At 46.3% G+C, this 18,031-nt stretch overlaps 8 protein-coding genes across 8 annotated transcripts; 3 read left to right on the forward strand and 5 right to left on the reverse strand.

The window, feature by feature from the left end:
• Window positions 1-189: 189 nt before the first annotated feature.
• Window positions 190-1,562, reverse strand: PV09_01657 (uncharacterized protein; the record flags this gene model as incomplete). The annotated part of the gene is made up of 2 exons (XM_016354584.1): window positions 190-1,424; window positions 1,475-1,562. 2 exons carry the CDS (start codon window positions 1,560-1,562, stop codon window positions 190-192), a joined length of 1,323 nt encoding a protein of 440 aa, XP_016217596.1.
• A 1,053-nt stretch (window positions 1,563-2,615) lies between these two features.
• On the reverse strand, window positions 2,616-4,085 carry PV09_01658 (Grx4 family monothiol glutaredoxin). The gene is made up of 2 exons (XM_016354585.1): window positions 3,138-4,085; window positions 2,616-3,086 (listed from the first exon to the last, which is right to left on the reverse strand). The coding sequence occupies exons 1-2, from the start codon at window positions 3,954-3,956 to the stop codon at window positions 3,012-3,014; spliced, it is 894 nt and encodes a 297-aa protein (XP_016217597.1). The 5' UTR covers window positions 3,957-4,085; the 3' UTR covers window positions 2,616-3,011.
• Window positions 4,086-4,235: 150 nt separating this feature from the next.
• On the forward strand, window positions 4,236-5,650 carry PV09_01659 (uncharacterized protein). Its single transcript, XM_016354586.1, has 2 exons — window positions 4,236-4,430; window positions 4,489-5,650. The coding sequence occupies exons 1-2, from the start codon at window positions 4,417-4,419 to the stop codon at window positions 5,441-5,443; spliced, it is 969 nt and encodes a 322-aa protein (XP_016217598.1). The 5' UTR covers window positions 4,236-4,416; the 3' UTR covers window positions 5,444-5,650.
• PV09_01660 (uncharacterized protein) lies at window positions 5,564-7,385 on the reverse strand. The gene is made up of 4 exons (XM_016354587.1): window positions 6,846-7,385; window positions 6,163-6,793; window positions 6,003-6,092; window positions 5,564-5,946 (listed from the first exon to the last, which is right to left on the reverse strand). Exons 1-4 carry the CDS (start codon window positions 7,046-7,048, stop codon window positions 5,878-5,880), a joined length of 993 nt encoding a protein of 330 aa, XP_016217599.1. The 5' UTR covers window positions 7,049-7,385; the 3' UTR covers window positions 5,564-5,877.
• Window positions 7,386-7,526: 141 nt separating this feature from the next.
• PV09_01661 (uncharacterized protein) lies at window positions 7,527-10,867 on the forward strand. Its single transcript, XM_016354588.1, has 4 exons — window positions 7,527-7,622; window positions 7,678-7,767; window positions 7,817-7,879; window positions 7,929-10,867. Exons 1-4 carry the CDS (start codon window positions 7,541-7,543, stop codon window positions 10,763-10,765), a joined length of 3,072 nt encoding a protein of 1,023 aa, XP_016217600.1. The 5' UTR covers window positions 7,527-7,540; the 3' UTR covers window positions 10,766-10,867.
• PV09_01662 (uncharacterized protein) lies at window positions 10,794-12,393 on the reverse strand. The gene is made up of 2 exons (XM_016354589.1): window positions 12,143-12,393; window positions 10,794-12,095 (listed from the first exon to the last, which is right to left on the reverse strand). Exon 2 carries the CDS (start codon window positions 11,963-11,965, stop codon window positions 10,985-10,987), a length of 981 nt encoding a protein of 326 aa, XP_016217601.1. The 5' UTR covers window positions 11,966-12,095; window positions 12,143-12,393; the 3' UTR covers window positions 10,794-10,984.
• Window positions 12,394-13,424: 1,031 nt separating this feature from the next.
• On the forward strand, window positions 13,425-15,465 carry PV09_01663 (uncharacterized protein; the record flags this gene model as incomplete). The annotated part of the gene is made up of 4 exons (XM_016354590.1): window positions 13,425-13,626; window positions 13,680-14,025; window positions 14,184-14,525; window positions 14,579-15,465. 4 exons carry the CDS (start codon window positions 13,425-13,427, stop codon window positions 15,384-15,386), a joined length of 1,698 nt encoding a protein of 565 aa, XP_016217602.1. The 3' UTR covers window positions 15,387-15,465.
• A 1,120-nt stretch (window positions 15,466-16,585) lies between these two features.
• On the reverse strand, window positions 16,586-18,027 carry PV09_01664 (uncharacterized protein). Its single transcript, XM_016354591.1, has 2 exons — window positions 17,397-18,027; window positions 16,586-17,338 (listed from the first exon to the last, which is right to left on the reverse strand). Exons 1-2 carry the CDS (start codon window positions 17,859-17,861, stop codon window positions 16,709-16,711), a joined length of 1,095 nt encoding a protein of 364 aa, XP_016217603.1. The 5' UTR covers window positions 17,862-18,027; the 3' UTR covers window positions 16,586-16,708.
• Window positions 18,028-18,031: the final 4 nt, after the last annotated feature.

Here is an 18,031-nt window from a genome sequence, read left to right on the forward strand (position 1 = left end):
CGAATTCTTATAGCGCGGTTTTACATTTTGTCAGGACGGGTACACGCGCAGATAGAGGAATGCCATCTTGAATTTGCAGTTACCTAGGTTTTTTTAAGCTTTGATTAATTAACAGCTATCAGTCATCAAACACCAGCGCAATGCAATAAAAGCTCAGTATGCAAAGTGAGTAAAAACAATGGTATTAATTCAAGCTAATCCATTGTTCGCAAGCAGCAAGTTGCCATTGTTTCTTATAGCACCTGTCTGTGCCATTTGCTTGATATATGACTTCATGCCCGCAGGGTTTTGGCCAAGTTGCGAATTCAAAGCCGCGAAATAAGCAACCAGTCCTGTCACATGTGGGGTCGCCATCGAAGTGCCTTGCAATATTTCCAATGCCCTATTTGAGGTAATCCAGCTGGAAACAATCTGCTCGCCTGGAGCATATACGTCAACGCAATTCCCTGTATTACTGAATGTAGAGACTGCGTATGTTGGACCAATCGAGCCAACACTGATCACATTCCCATTTGAGCCTCCTAATGACGATGGCGAGTAATTGCATGCGTCATCAGCCTCGTTTCCAGCAGCCACCACAACATGAATACCGGCATTCGTGATTGCACGGACAGCGCTGTTCATGGCTCGTGATCTTGTTGCACCCAGTGAGAGATTAACTACACTGGCAATGAAACCATTTTGGCTTTTTCGTTGAGCGTGTGCATCTGCTACAATTTCAAGGCCTTGGATAATTGTCTGTGTTGAGCCTGACCCAGTCGAATCTAAAATCTTGACTCCGTGAAGGCTGACTCCAGGTGCAACTCCCACTGTTTCTCCACCGATGGTACCAGAGACGTGAGTGCCATGGCCCTCATCATCGACTTGTGAGGAAAGAATCGACTGCAAGTCCGCTCGAGAGCCACTGTTCGTCTGGAAGACTACATGTGCGGTATTTATCCCCGTATCAAGAACGTAAACGTCCACTCCAGCTCCGAGAGTGCTGTCTGCCTGGAAAGAATAGTCATGGCTAAAGCCAGTTACGTTCGTAATCGGTTGAGGTGTAGACGAAATTGCTTGTAAACCCCAAGTCGACTGATTGTCTGTGGAAACTTGTATACTGGGCATTTGCGACTTCTTGATCTCTATGACTTTCTCCACGACATCGACGTCATCCATCGCGTTCAGCGCATCGATACAGTGGGACTTCATATTCGCGGCGAAACCATTGACCAAGGAGCCATTAAAAACGTGCGTTACATCGTCATTCTCTGGAGTTAAATCGAGGTCAGCCAGAACTTTGGCGATGTGCGAATTGACCGATAAAGACCGTTTCTTGCTCGCGCCAGGCTTGAACAATACAACATATTGCTCGCCGCCGGTCTCGTGCTTTGATGAAGCGGGATTTAGCCCAATATAGCCATTTGTGGATTTTCTAGGAGCATCTATACATTGTCAGTGAATTTTTATTATCTTTTTAAATATTTAGACCTACCCGTTTCACTGCTTGACAGAGCTGGTGCAGCAAGGACTGTCTTCGATGACAGCAGGATTGCAAGGTAGGCCAAAAGTGACTTCGCCATGATTTGAACTTGAGGAGTAATCAATACCGACGAGAGGTGCTGAAACTCGACTGCAACAGTTCTGCCTGCAAGGGGTGCAGTTCTTGACGAGCAGAAAATGTTTGTTAAGGAAACAAAGAGTTACCTTAACGACAGTCGAGGCATAAATGATTTTACACAGTACGAATGCAGCAAAAGAACAATTTCAATAAAAAGAATGACTTATTTGATGGCGTCTGCGCGGCAAACGGATGTTGGAAATATGGACAGAGAATTTAGAACACAATTTGTGACAGCCGAATATTGCCCTCTGCCAGCAAAGAAGAAAGGAAGGAAGGGAAGGCCGCGACCAGAAGGAAGGCCCTGCTCAAGAAGGCACTGCGGGATACTAAGCACAAAGCGAGATGCTGAAGGAGCGGCATCGAAGGTGAATATACAGTCTGGACATTGCACTCCAACGAGAAAGATGTGTCTCGACCAGACGCCAAGATCAGAAGCACGCATTTACGAATCACTTGAAGAAAACGAGCTTTGCTAGCATAAGTCATGCCGAGCCATTCAGCGGATCCAGGACGTGGGAATTGAAACCCGCCGCGATGCCTGTTGTTTCCTGAATTAAGGTGCACTTGATTAGAGCCAAGAGCGCAAAGCCATCTGGTAAGATTCCACGGAACAGATGTGGAAGAGGTAAAGGGACCACTCAAAAAGCCTTGACGTACACGGCAGCTCATGTTTATTGCTGTTTGCGTTTCATGGACGAGCTGACGAGTGAGAATCTTAGTTTGGGGAGGCGAGGTGCGGAGATTGAGGTGGTTGTGGGCGTAAGAGGCTCGGCAGGTTTCAGAGGCTCAGCACCTGGCACGAGCGTTTGGTTGAAATAGCTGGGCGGGTAATTGGCGAGAGCGGCTGCGTCGGTCCTTCGACTTGAGAAAAGGACGCAGCTTGGTTTTGGCCATGACAGAAAATATAGAGCACTGTTGTCATTGCTAATTGCATTTTTTGGTGACCTAACCTTCACGAATACCGCGAACGAGCCGTGAACATACACGATTCTTAAGAGAAGTTATCAGTTGAGCTTGCTTCACGGTGGATTTTTTAAGGGCTTGAGTCTATTTTAACCTCATCCTTGAAGCGCAGAACTGTCAAGCGAACTGAAACAACGTGTTTCTGAAGTCACAGCCTAACGAACTAGGTTAATGCAAAAAAGGCTCGGGCGAGATTGCCTTAGCAGGAACAAATTTCAGCATTCATGTAACTGTCCGCAAGCAGCGTGGGCTGCCATGCAAGTAATCTATGTCTGGCCATCAAATACATTGCTTGACTTTATGCCCTTAGTGTAATTGGCGGCTTTCAAATCAAGATTGGGAGCGTCAGGACCTCAAGCGATGGAGAACCCAGTTGATGGAGCAGAATTTCAGGTTGTATTCAGGTGTCCCTCACAAAATTACGGCTAGCCTTCATTTGCGCCATTCATGATCCAGTCTGAGTCTTTTGGACGGAGTACTCCATCAAGAATTCGGGATTATTCTGAAACTCCTCTCTGACCTGCATCCAAGGTTAGATTTGGCGGCTGATTAGTCTCAGATGAATGCTCACAATATCTAGGCCCCCCACAAGCTCGCCTTCCACATACAGTTGTGGGAAGGTAGGCCAGTCAGAATACTCTTTCAAACCCTGTCGCACGTCGTCATCTGCCAAGATGTTGAAGAAACCATAACGTATACTTCGCTCACGCAGAAGAGCCACAGTCTGTCGACTGAAACCACATTGCGGAGCGCTTGGAGTTCCCTTCATGAACAGCATGACCGGGGCAGCCTTAACCAAGCCCTCAAGTCGCTTGAACAGCTCCTCTTTACTCTGTTCTCCTGATGGAACCTGTGATGTACTGGCCGCATCGGTGGAGCGCGGTACGTGGCCGCCGAGCTCGTTGGCCGCGCCGCCATTCTCTGCTGGTTTCGAGACAGCTTGTGCAGGAGGAAGATCAAGTCTGCCTGAGCTACCGCTCCTTCCTGCGTACTTCTCGACTGCGGCGCGCACTTTGCCTGCATCGCTTCCAGAGATCTTCTCTAGCACTTGTCCGTCCTTCTGGAGAATAATGTAAGGGACTGCGGTGACGTCGTACAGTTCTGATATATCAGGAAGTTCTTCCGCGTTCAGAGAGGCGAAAACTATCGACGGTGGGCTGGTGGCGGGATATGTGCTAGCTAGTGTTGAAAGCACGGTGGACATCTGCTTGCACGGCTCTGCCCATGGCGCATGGAAGTAGATGACCAGAAGTGCCGAGGATGGGAGGTTAGACGTCAAGCTTGAGAACTGAGAGTCTGTCGCAATCTCTTGAAGCTGAACGGACCCAGCATGAGAAGCTTTTGCACTATCCCCATCCGAATCAGACTTGGCAGGAATGGGCTGCGCCATGTTGGAGGTGCTATGACTTCTTCGCAAGCTTAACTTTCAAAGTGCTGATTGACTTTCTTGTATTACCTTGCAAGATGTACAGAAGAAAAATGTCGCACGCGAGAGGCAAGCAGAGGAGTTTGATAGAATAATCAGATCATCTTTCGCCCACATCTCTAGCGCACGACATCGGCGTCGATTTCATCATACCGTGCTATTCCGAAAACATCCTAGGGTCAAGCTCGCTGCAACTTATCGATAGCTAACCGTAGAGAAAAAAATGTTGCCAAACACAGCTCTCCGTGTTCTTGCGAATGAGCGGTTCTTGGAAAAGCATTCTCCCTTCCCAAGCCTCAAGAGAAATCGAGTGTGCTACAGCCTCAATTCTGCTGGGCTCCAAAGCATGCGCTGAGGTCAGAAACACAGAGCAGCTTCACGTGTATTTTTGCACTCTAAGTTGGTCCTGTATTCCATTGTAATAATGTTGCAAACAGTGTAAGCAGCGGTCTATACACGTTTACTGGTAATATATATTAAGCAAAATATTGTCTAGAAAACCAAAGAACGCCCGTTCAAAGCGAGTAGCCTCGCAAAAGGCCCCTCAGGTTGTTGAGAACCCAAAAACAACTCTCTTCCTCCGAGGCGAGAAATGCTCCCAAATCGTTCAGTTGGCCCTCGCCGACTTGAACACGCTCAAAGCGCCGAATACAATTAAATTTCACAAGAAAAACCAGATACATCCTTTCGAAGATGCTTCCTCACTCGAATTCTTCTCCGAGAAGAACGACGCTTCGTTGCTGGTGTATGGGTATACAAGCAAGAAGCGGCCGCATTGCTTGACCTTTGTGAGAATGTTCCACTATAAGGTCTTAGACATGTTGGAATTCTATATTGACCCTGAGGGATTTCGGACATTGAGTCAGTTCAAGAATCAGAAGGTTAGCGTGGGGATGAAACCCTTACTCGCTTTTTCTGGTGCAATTTTTGAAGGCCCAGGGCAGACTGCATGGACGCTGGCAAAATCTTTTTTCACGGATTTCTTCAAAGGCACAGATGTGCCAGCAGTCGATGTTGAGGGATTGCAGTACATGATCCATATATCATCAGGCGAGGAAGTAGAGGGTCAGCCTGCGCCGTTGATTCATCTGAGGGTGTACAAAATAATTACGAAGCGATCCGGGCAGAAATTACCGCGGGTCGAAATAGAAGAGATTGGCCCTAGGATCGATTTAAGAGTGGGAAGAATGCAGCATGCGGATGAGAGCATGATGAAAGAGGCGCTCAAGAAGCCAAAGCAATTGGAGCCGAAGACGAAGAAGAACATTGAAACTGATATGATGGGCGATAAGATTGGCAAAGTGCACGTGGGCAAACAAGACTTAAGCGGACTTCAGACAAGGAAGATGAAGGGTCTCAAGAGAGCCCGGGAGGAAATGATGGACGTGGATGAGGATGAGTTCAACGGCCTGAGCGACGACGACTTAGCAGAGACTAAGAGAGCAAGGTGATCAGACAAATTTCCACACATAGGCTCAAGTGTACACGAATATGATGTAATCTCTATTTGTGTTAGGCGCAATGTTGAACCGAAGACCTAATTCATCATTCGGAGCGCGAAATTATAACCGCTCTACTTGTGGTGCTTCTGTAGCATAAGACATAAGATAGTTGGAGTCATTCATAGCAATACATAAACACCTCGGTTGATAAGTAAAGAAATTGAACGATTGCGAAGCTAGTTTGTCTTGTCGCTTTACTTTCCGTGAGGACGGACATGTCTAAAGGTATTCGATTTTCTGGCATCTACCTCTCTATACCAATCGCAGAGAATTAAAATCTAGGAGATTCGGACTCTTCATGCCTACTACTTGATATTGACGAAGGAAGGTAATCGAGACTTGGGCCGCTCATTCAAAGCTTGCTATAATTGTGTACCTGATTGCTAGTTGACAGTTTTCTGGCGAATCTCCGCCTCTTTTCGTTCGAGTTCTTGTCGGTTATTGATAATCCTCTTTGATGCTTGTTTAGCATGTAACTGAGAGATTGGACATCAGGCTTTGGACTCACCAAAAGATTTCGTAAAAGGACCATTATAGTCATCTTGCCAATCGCTGGAATATAAATTGAAGCCTTCTCCTTAACCTCGATTGGAAAGTTCTATATATAAAGTTAGCTGCTTATATATGCAATAATAAAAATAATGATCCAGCAAAATGAGAAAGCAGACCTTCTCACTGGAAAAATTTATGCATACGGCCCCGTCTCTGATCAACTTGACGGGCACCTTGAACTTCTCCCCGGGTACACCGCTAATGACAACATCACTGAGAGGAAGACAGTCTTCAAGCTTCCAACCGGGTTTTTCCGTAACTTCATGCCTCTTTTTACGGATTCCCTCTCCACGCGAAAATTCCTGAACATCGTTGATGTCGACCGAATACACTCGCGCACCGTCATTGGCGAGGAGCGCAGCAAGTGGGCGTCCGACTACCTCCGAACGATTAATTACCGTAATCGTGTGACCATGCAATCGATTTCCGTAAGGGAGAATTGTGTTGTAGATTTGTAGGTGCTCAAGAATTTTGATGATAGCAAGTGGAGTGCAAGGGAGAACGCTTTTGATTGAGTGGTTGGCGTCCAGGTACCTCACATTCTGATACATGTTGAAGAGATAATTATGTGAGAGACCTTCAACATCCTTGGACATATCAACGACCTGTTGTAAGTATTGATCTTGTCTGTTGCCGAAGATGGGGTAGTACACGATAATTCCATCGACTTTCGGGTCTGTGTTCGCGTGAAGCAAGGCATCTTCTAACTCCTCTCGATCAACCTCACGCAATTCAAATTTGAAACCACTGCATGGAGAAGTCAGTGCTAACATATTACGAATTCGTGTCGTGTGCTTACTGTTCTTCAGCCGTTTTTCCGGTCCACTCAGCGTAAACTCTGGCGGCGGGATCCGAGCTTGAGAGGAAGCCCACTAGTGTTGGCACTTTCTGTAGCTTCTCTACACCGGCTTTAACTTCGCCTTGGAGCTTCTTGCTCAGAGTACCTGCAAGTATTACTTTGCAGTGCGATGGAGGAGGCGGGACATCCTCGTCGTCACTCATCTTCGTTGCAGCAGCCAACTCCCCAGCTGGCAGAATCCAGCCCCAAGTCTCGCGGTAGTATTGAGCAGTCAAATTGAGCAAAAGTGGAAGTAAAATCGCCTAGTTTCTGCGGATAGCTTCTTTAATGTGTAATTCTGCCGTGTCTACAAGCTTTTCTTGTGCAATGCGTCTCTTTCCAGGCTCTTGGTTGTTAAGAAGAGGAAGACAGTGATGCCAATGTTAGAGAAGAAATGATGAAGAAATTCGGGCGATTACACTTGATTTAGTCTCGCCGCATCACTCAGTATTATTATCAGGACTCGCGTCATTTGTGCTCAAAGTCTTATTTGAGGCAAGGAAAACTGAGTTACTGAAAAAAAGAATCCTTTTCGGAGACGCGAGTTACACCACTGGAGCTTACCCATTTTAGGTTTAGTGTTTTCTTTTGGTAAAGCAATTCGTTCATCGTCTTCGGCTTTTTTGTTATCCAAGCTATTAACACAACTAATCAGAATGTCTGACGTTCAGCTCTACCTGATTGAGGCCGAAAAGGATAAAAAGGAAGCGTCGCGAATTGCCAGTGTTACAGCTCACAGTATGCCGGACGTTTTCCATGTGAACGAATTGCAGGGTTCTGATTCATAATCCAGGATTAGAGGCGAAAGAGTTGAAGCTGCTGGATTTGATAGAATCCATCGGCGAATATTTGAACAACGATGATGCAGCAATACGTGCAAAAAGTAGGTCTAGCATGTTACACGACACTAGGGTGTTCTAACAGCATGAAAGCACTATCATACCTTGCGGAAATCCTTCAATTTATGCCGCCAAAGGTTCTTTCCGTTCAACAGCGTAAGTCCTTCTCGGCCTCTGTCATCTAGTACCTACTCAGATTATCTAGGAAATCTGTTGAGCGAATTTATCTTATCCAGGATATCAAATGATGCTTCTAGCATCGGTTCTTGTGCAAAAGCTTTGCTTGCGCTAGAAGAGCTTGGGCGATGGGATCAGGATATGGTGGCTAAAGTGCTTTCAACATTGCTCGATCATACATCACCACTGATCCAATATAAACAACAATCGGAGCGTTACGCCGTAATAGTCTTGCTTGATCGCCTGCTATCAAAATATCGTGAGGCTATTCATACGCTTCACAAGAGTTCACAGGACTTTCTCCCTCGCTTCATTGCATATTTCGATGGTGAGAAAGATCCTAGGAACTTAATGATAATTTTCTCGCTTTTAAGGGTCGTTGGTGTAGAATGGGATGTCTCGTCGGCTGCACAGGAGCTCTTCGAGGCCTCATTCAATTACTTCCCAATCACTTTTCGCCCCCCACCTGACGACCCATATGGAATAACAGCTCAAGATCTGAAGGAACGTTTGAAGCTCTGCATCTCGGCTTCATCTTCATTCTCTCCATATTCATTTCCTGCTCTTATCGATAAACTCGATTCAACATCATTCAACGTGAAGCGAGATACTCTTCAGGCATTGTTCAGCTGCATCCGCGAATATGGCCCCCATGCAATCAATTTGTACTCAACTGTTCTATGGGATACACTTAAGTATGAAGTACTTAATGTGCAAGAAGAAGACCTGGCAAAGGAGTCTTTAAAAGTGCTGGAAGAAATCGGTCGACAGCTAGCGAGGGGGTCCTCAGACGCTCTGGTGGTTTTTCTGAAACCTGTTGCTAAGGAATGCAACGAACATCTTGCAGATGCTCCCACTAAGCAATCACAAGGCGCAACGAGGATGCTTTATGCGATCAGCTCATCGTCTGCGGCGGCTTGTAGCTATCTTTTGTCTGCCATTCTCCCCAATCTGTTCAGCATGTACCAAGGAACACAGGATATCGCGAAAAGAAGAGGCCTTGTCGAAACGCTAGCTGCCCTCATAAGAGCTGACATCGTGGTCTTCGGCGAATGGAGAAGAGACTTTGCCAACGGTGATTTGGAACTGCGTTCAGAAAGATCATTGAGTAATCCTCTCCGTGATTACGCTACAAATGCGCTCGAGATATTGATCGGGGCTTTATCGACAGCACTAGTATCACAGGTTTCATATCGACTAGTCCTTCTTGATGCCTTGCTACAGCTCGCGAAAGTGCGAGCTCTTCTATCGGATGATCAAATATCGTCCATAATCAATCTTTTCGACAACATCATTATATCGGAAGAGTCCTATGGCAAGGATGAATTAAAAACCGCTGCGATCAGCGCTCTGGTAGAACTTGCACACCAGAAGTCCGAGCTTGTCATTGTCAAATCGTTCCCTGATTTCCTGGCCCGCTTGCCAGACAGGGATGAAACCGGACCAGACACTTACATCCCTATTCTTGAAGCCTTCGCGAGACTTGGGAGCGAAGAAAAGGTTTTTGACACCGTGGTACTGAGATTAAAGAACAAGCTATATTCCGCTATTCATTCGCGGGCCTCCTCTACGTACATTCAAGCGATTCTATCAGCATTATTGTACGCATTCACCCAGGAATCGGTAAAAAAAGAGCCTCCAAAAGCATTCGAAAATGCATTTGTGGAACTGGTGCTACCTCTAATTCAGAAAATATGTCTCGAGGCAAGCGAAGAACAACAAGATGACATGACATTCTACCTTCTCGGGAGGTTAGCCAACACAATCCTCCGGTGTCAGGACACAGAGTCACAGCAAAACGTGGCTGCAAACATATACACTCTGTATTTGGATTCACCATTTGATGAAGGGCCGCCCTTTAAGAAGGATATTTCGCTCGCGGAAAGCAGACGGCTTGTGCTTTCGACATACCTTTTGGCTGCCATGAGAAAAGAGGTTCATCTTCCACTCGATCGCGGATTGTTACTTTCATCATTGATCAACTTCGCGTCACAGGAGAAGCTGACTCCAGGTATCAAAGTTGCTTGTCTCCAACACCTCTCGCTTGTGCTGAACAAATATGTGCCCTCTGCGGAGTTGAAGCAAACATTGGACGCTCTTGTACATGGTCAAAACGATCTGTTCTCTTCCATGTTCACCCGACCAAGTTCAGTCCAAACGATATTCGCCATCGCGAAAGCTCTAGTTCTGCGAAATTCCTCTAGCCTCAATGACATCTTTTCGTCACTGACGTCAACTCTGATGGACTCCCAAGTTGGCACCACAGTTGCTCATGGTTTTGCAACGTTGCTACAACCGGACGAAATTCTTACAAAAGAGAACCATTGCACAATTTCTCCACTACATAAGCAAAAGACATTTGCGATGCTAGTGCCTGACATCACAAGTGGCTTTAGGGCAGCCGCGATGGAAACAAAGAAAAATTACCTCATCGCGCTCGCTGGGATCATAAGGTCACTGCCATACGCTGTTCTAGAGCCTCAATTAAGTTCCCTTACTCCACTTTTGCTTCAAACACTCGAGGTTAGCGGCGAGGAAGATGTCAGAGCTGGCACGATCGAGACAATAATGGTCATCATTACCGAAAATCCAAAAATCATGGAGGAACATGTAAGTGGTCTGATCTCAAGACTTCTAACGTGTTCTTCATCAAGGACGAGTTCGGCAACTGTGAGGGCAAAGGGTCTGAAGTGTCTTGCTCTTGTAACTCAACTAAGAGCTGAGCTTATTATTCCTTACAGAAAACAGGTGATAAAGAAGCTCATAGTTCCTCTAGACGACAAGAAGCGGGTTGTGAGGCAAGAAGCGGTCAAGTGCAGAGCCAAGTGGATTGAACTAGATGAAGTGGACGAAGATGGTGAATGAGAAACAAAGATCATCGCAAAACTATTAGCTCTGATTCATGAAATGTATGGAATTGATCTAGACTTTAGGACAAGAAGTAAATAATAGGTGAAGCATACGCGTGCGCATCCAATACGGTTTTTCCTTTGATTGAGCGTTCATGTTTTCTCTCTGTAGTTGCTCTGCTGTTGATACGCGACTTGGTGGTATGTTCGCACCGGATATCTCATCTCTCTCTTCTCATGTCGTCCCACCGCTGTGAGAATTGCCACCATCGTGTGGAGATATTGATGTCTTCGGAGATACACTTTCCCGAGGAGTTCCGGGGGTACGTGCCGTTCCAGGAATAGATAGTGGGGTCATAGGTATTGTTACCAAACCTTGATGCTCTCCGTCGGTTGGCGTATGATCTCCTACGAGCCAACTGCGTATCGTTGTCGCAGTGGTGAGAATTGTGGTATGTAATATGCCATGTGTGCCAACGCGTCTTACGTGCTCATCTCTCGATTTCCCAGGCCTTCTCTCGGGATTTTGGGTGCTTGTCGGTTCATGAGTTGTTGAGCTACGAAACCTAGCTGTACGAGTTTTTCTTTTTGATGAACGAGCCGAATTCATTTCAGCCGTGCCACAGGGTTGGTCCTCTGTTAGTCGATCGCCTGAGTTGCTCTTCCGCTGGCTTGAACTTCCAGTCGCGGCCTCTCGGGGGTTTGTGTGTTTCACGTTTGATTTTGCCAGTGACCTCTGAATTTTTCCTTGGTCAGTATGTAATCTGATGAGTTGTGTTTGACCACTCCAGTGCTTGCGTACAGCTTCACTTGCTGAAACCCTCTCCACTTGCGTGGCGACCGACGGTCCTGACTCTTCTTGGACGACAGATAGGTGTCGGATCGCACCACTATGAATACTCGGCGGATTTGATAATGGCCGATTGGTAGGCAGAGAGCGAGTTTGAATCCTCTGGATACGCTGCGCTGATTGAAGGTGTCCAACTCTTTCAGCGCTTCGTCTGCCAGCGAGCCATTCGGCTTCCATTCTTTCCCCTCTGGAAAGACGTCGCTTTTTCCCACATAGACAAATATCGCGCAGCAATTCGGTCAAACTATGGTCTTCGCCAAATGTAAACTCCATCCGGCTTCCATCGTCATTGGCTGGAAAAGTGTACTGTGGCGCAGTAAGCGATGTTGGCATGTAGGAAGTACTATTGTCTGTCATCTTCGGCATGTGAATTTGATGAAAAGGAACGTTGTAATGGTAGGCTCTAATATTTAGAGGATTTGAGCGGCAATTAAGATAGTTGTCGGTCAAAACATGGAGGCTCCTCAGATGAAAAACTTTGGGTATATCATAAAAACTGAAGAGTGGTTAGCTCTGTGTATTCTAGAGGCGGTGTTGAAATACGGGCTGAGCAATTGAGACAGTTTAGGAGAAGAGATGAAGCATAATCGAGACAACGCAAGCGAGAAACCGGAGCTCAGCGCATGAGGAAAGTGCACGTAGACTCAAAAAGCTTTCCATGTTAGTCCTGCATGCTGCTCATCGCAGGCGCGAATAGATGAAATCAGTTTGTTCAACACTTTAGATGAGTACACAGCAAGTGTACACCATTGTACAATGATTTTGCAATGTGGCAACAAAAACCCTGCCTGCCCGTCTGCTCCGAGTGTAGAGGTTCTATTATGCCTCCGTCATCGTACTACGAGCCGGTAGGACAGATAAGTGCGCCCAATACATGTTGACATGACTGCCGACAATGAAAGTGACAATATCGAAGACCTGGAACTCAGGTGAGAACTTCCGAGACCGAAGCGGTACCGGAGCCAAAAATGTCTCAACGAATTTAGGTTTCATCCAAGCCTAGTCCGAGAGGGTAGTAAGAGACTGTAACCAAGAAAACCCAGCTTCAAAATGCGCTAATGTAGGATAGAATTACCATTGCCTTCGGGACCAGTTGACATTTGCCGAGATCACAGACATATCGCTTCCGCCAATTATTTCCCACTGTTTGCTAAATGCTACAATGTCACATTCCCCTCTGCTGATCCTTTCCCAAGCTCGCTGCCCGGAGTACGTGGAACGCTGAACAGGGCAATTTCAGAAGCCGATTTGAGGTGACACGCTCGAGCAATACTACAATCCGCTCATTAGAACTATGTTGACGACAAATTACACACAAAACTACCATCAACGGGAGAAAACAAGAGGACTACTTCTAGGAGACATATTTTAGAATCCTAATATGGAGGCTTTACAGGATCAATACGGACTGAACTGGATATACGTAAGCTCGAATATGGAATGGAGCTTCTTTGCTCAGTAATCCGTCAGTGGCGTGGGCGATATTGGCTCTAGTCAAGCACCAACAACCAACCTGGCCCCAGGTTGCTGCAACCTTACCTCTTGAGATCCTGGATACTCCATACGGTAGCGACCTACAACGCTTCCCAATTAGACTCGACTTATGCAGCAGGGTGGCGGTCGATGCATAGAGCTGCTTCCTTCAACCCGAATGCATTGCAACGTTCGGCAGTTGAGAGATCTCCAGAATCTCAAGGCGGGAAACCGTCTAGCACATAAAGACCATGTAGCATCTGTCTATTGGAAAGTGTGTTCCCAACCGCAGACGACCTGTGGTCCCAAATTCTGCGTGTGCTTTCTTCTAGGCTAGAATTTTGAGTTTCAAATGGCTCCAGGAACAGCTGCGACTATTGAGTCCGCTGCTCTGGCTAAGCGCCAGGCTCTTGCAGGTGCAACAGGTCCTTTGGCAATCTTCCAGAACTTAAGAGTTTTCGGTATTGCGTGCTTTGCCTGCCTTGGCGGTTTGCTCTATGGCTACAATCAGGGAGTGTTCAGTGGCGTATTGACCATGACATCTTTCGACCATCGTCTGTATTCGTTGACCAGTTTCCTTAGGAAGTTTGTACTAACATCGTCATAGACATGGGCGACTATACGACCAACCAGACCAAGAAAGGATGGTTGACTAGCATTCTAGAACTAGGAGCTTGGTTTGGTGCCATAACTTCTGGGTTTACAGCAGAAAGCTTGTCTCGAAAATATGCTATTCTCCTTAACGTTTGCATTTTTGTACTCGGCGTCGTCGTTCAAGCTACCGCAGTTACACCATCCGGCCACAACTCTATTCTTGGGGGGCGATTTGTCACTGGAATGGGTGTTGGTTCTCTAAGTACTATTGTTCCCATGTATAATGCAGAAATATCGCCGCCTGAAGTTCGTGGCGCTCTAGTCGGTCTTCAACAGCTTTCAATTACTCTTGGAATCATGTACGTCCATCCTCATTCAAAAAACCCTCTAAAATCGGGCACCCATTTTTCCTGAAGAAGGTTCAAATTGTCCCCCGGAGGCTTGTAATATCTTGAAACACAATCTTGTGTTGAGCACTTACGATATTTTTCATATCAAGCTAATGCATGACGTTCAGGATAAGCTTTTGGATCGATTACGGAACGAACTACATTGGGGGCACTGGCAAAAGCCAGCACGATGCAGCCTGGCTTTTGCCTTTGTGCCTTCAGCTTGTTCCGGCTACCCTCTTAGGTGCGGGCATATTATTCATGCCATTCAGCCCTCGATGGCTTATTCATCACAATCGGGAAACGGAGGCACGTCGTGTTCTAGCCTCATTAAGGAATCTGCCACAAGACCACGAGCTTATTGAGATTGAATTTGCAGAAATAAAGGCGCAGTCCTTGTTCGAGAAGCGTGTTGTTGCAGAACGATTCCCACATTTGTCTGAACAAAATATATGGAACACATTCAAGCTGTAAGCTGCAAGACTCATTTTTAAGTTGATAAGATGTACTAAGGAGCTACCAGCCAGTTCGTGGCCATTGGCTCACTTTTTGCCTCAAAACCTATGTTCAAGCGAGTCGTCGTGGCCACAGTTACCATGTTCTTTCAGCAGTGGACTGGTATCAATGCAATTCTGTATTATGCCCCTCAGATTTTCAGCGACTTGGGCCTCTCTTCTAACACCGTATCCCTTCTCGCAACGGGAGTTGTTGGCATAGCGATGTTTCTTGCCACTATTCCCGCAGTTCTATTTGTTGATAAACTAGGCCGAAAACCAGTTTTGATCGTAGGCGCAATTGGGATGGCAATGTGCCACCTCATCGTCGCGGGCATCTCTGGGGCGTTTGAAAACTCGTGGCCATCTCATCGAGGAGCAGGTTGGGCTGCAGTATCAATGGTATGGCTTTTTGTCATTCATTTCGGCTACAGCTGGGGCCCTTGTGCCTGGATTGTCATTGCTGAAGTATGGCCGCTATCCAATCGATCCTATGGTATTTCTCTTGGTGCTTCAAGCAACTGGATGAACAACTTCATCGTAGGTCAGGTCACCCCAGACATGCTGAAGGGAATGAGATACGGTACGTATATATTCTTTGGACTTTTGACTTTCGGGGGCGCAATTTTTATATGGTGGTTTGTTCCCGAGACGAAAAGTCTTAGTCTCGAAGAGATGGACATCGTCTTTGGTAGTGTGGGAATTGCTGCTCGTGACCGTGAGATCATGAATGAAATCAACGTGGAGCTTGGATTAGCGAGTTTTGCGGAGACTGGTGTTATGAGAGCAAGTATCGATGAAAAGGAAGCCACTCATCATGAAGAAGGGCAAGCTTGATTATAAGATAATACAAACCGGCAGGACACGAACACGAGATCATATATAGGAAACCAGTCAATATCGAATTTAAGAGAACTGCTTACTGCTTAGCACATTATTTGATTAGATCATTTGCTGCCTAGCTCTGGGACTTGCTCTGGTCAAAACTTGAACGAGATTCTCCTAACGATTAAATTTTGTTCGAGTTTTGAGCTTCATGTCGTCAAAGCTGATAGTTCGGAATGTGCTTGGAGTCCTCTCAACGAACCTCTCGCGAAACTGCCCATTTCGTAGCTCTCACCTTGTTCTTCACATGATGCAGAAACAGTTTCCTCCGGGCGTCCTTTTCTACAGCTGTTTGATGTCTTTGAATAAGCGTAAATAGATAGGGGCTTTCCCCCGCTAGTTGGAGATAAAAAATCTGCGCCTTCGTGGTCATCTGTGCTCAAGGGTTTCTCGCCTGTCTCTGCTGTGCGCAGCGCTCTCTCTCGCCGCTGTCGTCTGCCTTTTGAAAATTCTCGAATAAGAAAGTAGATGGCGAAGCCAACATAGCCAAGAAGCATAACGAGAAGGAAAACGATGTAAATACACCACAGGATTAATAAATCCTTAGAAGGTCCACTGCACGTGTCCGGCACACCGTTTCTGTCAATATGTGAATTAGAACTGCAAATGTTTTTTGGTTTAATCATACGGCACATTTCCCTCTAATACTACGGGGATTCAGGCCAACATACCCGTTGTTTTGCTGTTTTGACTGCTCGAAAGTTTGCAAATAGTGCATGGATTTGATTATGCAGCTGTTGTCAGCACTGTTTTCTAGCGTGAGAAGTATTTGAGCGCATGAACTTGTCGAGGTTAAGAAATTAGCAATGCATCTGTGAAAATATGGATCCCAGTCTTCGGTAACCTGGTATGTTGAATAGCAGGCGTGATTGTGAGTCAGGGACAAGATGCTAGCTATGTCGCTGTATTTCCTTTGATTGAGAGACGCAACAAAGAGCTACGCTTTTTGAAAGCTGGCTTGGTGGATCTCTTAGGCTGAACAGAGCGGGTTTTCATGATTAAGGAAAGGCTTTGTAGAGCTCTGAAGTAACTGGAATGTGATGTCATAAATAGTTTGCATCTGTAGCGTTCATTTGAATTTTGTCCGATTGAAAAGCGTGCAGTAAAACACTTGTTCTAGTCACGAATTTGGTGATGGGGCTTCATGGTGATGTAGGAAAGTCACTGAAAATTTGAACGGCATGTGGAAACATAAAACTGAGATAACAAAGTCCGCATCATAACTAAACTGATTGTAATCAAATGAAGCCGGTTGGTGTATAGTCGGTAATCATTCACTTTTCAGGAAAGTCCCTCGCCAGCACATCCTTGACCCCTCGCTTAATACCTTCTTCCAAGCCTACTATTGGCGCGTAACCAAGACGTTCCTTTGCTTTCGATATATTATAATACCTCGTTAATGTGCTGTATCGCACTCTGCTTCTGGTCAAGTTTGGCGTCTTTCCAAATAGCCAAAGAGCCCACTCTGCCAGACCTGCGATCGTAATTGCGAAATCTGCACCAATATGCCACACGCTGTTCGGATCCACACCTGTTGTTGCGCCAGCCTCTCTGTATACGGAATGGGCAAAGTCCCAGAGATATACCGGTGAGTCGTTCGTGATGAAGAATGCTTCACCGTCAATTCTTTCCGTGTCTAGAGGCGATAAGTTGAGTTTTGCCGTGGCAAGCAGGCCGACAGCAGCCAGAAGATGTGCGTGTGCGATGTTCCCCACATACGTGAAATCAAACAAGTTGTCGTTTGAGCCCAACTGGAACTTCGACTGCCCAGATTTCGCCGCCTTTACCATTGGAGGTAGTAGTTGTACGTCACCTTCACCAAAAATCGCGGCTGGCCGGATTGCGCATGTGAGGAAGGTTTTAGAGGAGCGGTTGGCTTCCAATACAGCCATCTCTGCCACTGCCTAGAAAAAATACTAATATAAGCACATGGCGCGCCTTAAAGTAGGCAGGCGAACATACCTTTGTATGAGAGTAGTATTCTGGCTGTCTGTCCCCAATGACAACAGGCCATCGCTCGTCAACATTGATCATTTCCGTCATTTCACCCATGATCACACTTGCTGAGCTTGTATAAACAAACGCCTTAACCCCAGTTTCCTGTGCAGCCTTCAGAAGATTTTTGGTGCCTTCTACATTGATCTTGTACGTAATATCCTTTGGCAAAAAGGCCGTTGAGCTTGCTGTATGTATGACTACATCTGGCTTGAGTTCCTTGAACAGTTGTAGAAGCGATTCGGCATCGGTGATGTCGCAAGAATGGTACGATGTTTGTGGGTTCGGTATCTGGTCCTTTATCCGAAGGTCAAGTATCGAGATTTTAGTCTTCGGATGTCGTGAGAGCAGCAATTTGACGATGTGACTCCCAAGAAAACCACAGCCCCCTACAACCACGGTATGACCGAGCGATTCTTGTTTTTCTGCCATTGCGGACGAAAGATGATGGCAAAGTAGTTCCGCAGAGCCTTCTGGCGACAAGAGTCTGGGTCCAGTCAGTCAAAGGGAGATATGACTGACGTAGTTGGTTCAATGCCAAACGGGGCCCAGGTGGACAGGTCTGGGGAATGCTGGATGTGAATTAACTAGCTTGCCCACAC

The sequence above is a fragment of the Verruconis gallopava genome (genome assembly GCF_000836295.1).
Source record: "Verruconis gallopava strain CBS 43764 unplaced genomic scaffold supercont1.4, whole genome shotgun sequence".
NCBI classification, from domain to species: Eukaryota; Fungi; Ascomycota; class Dothideomycetes; order Venturiales; family Sympoventuriaceae; genus Verruconis; species Verruconis gallopava.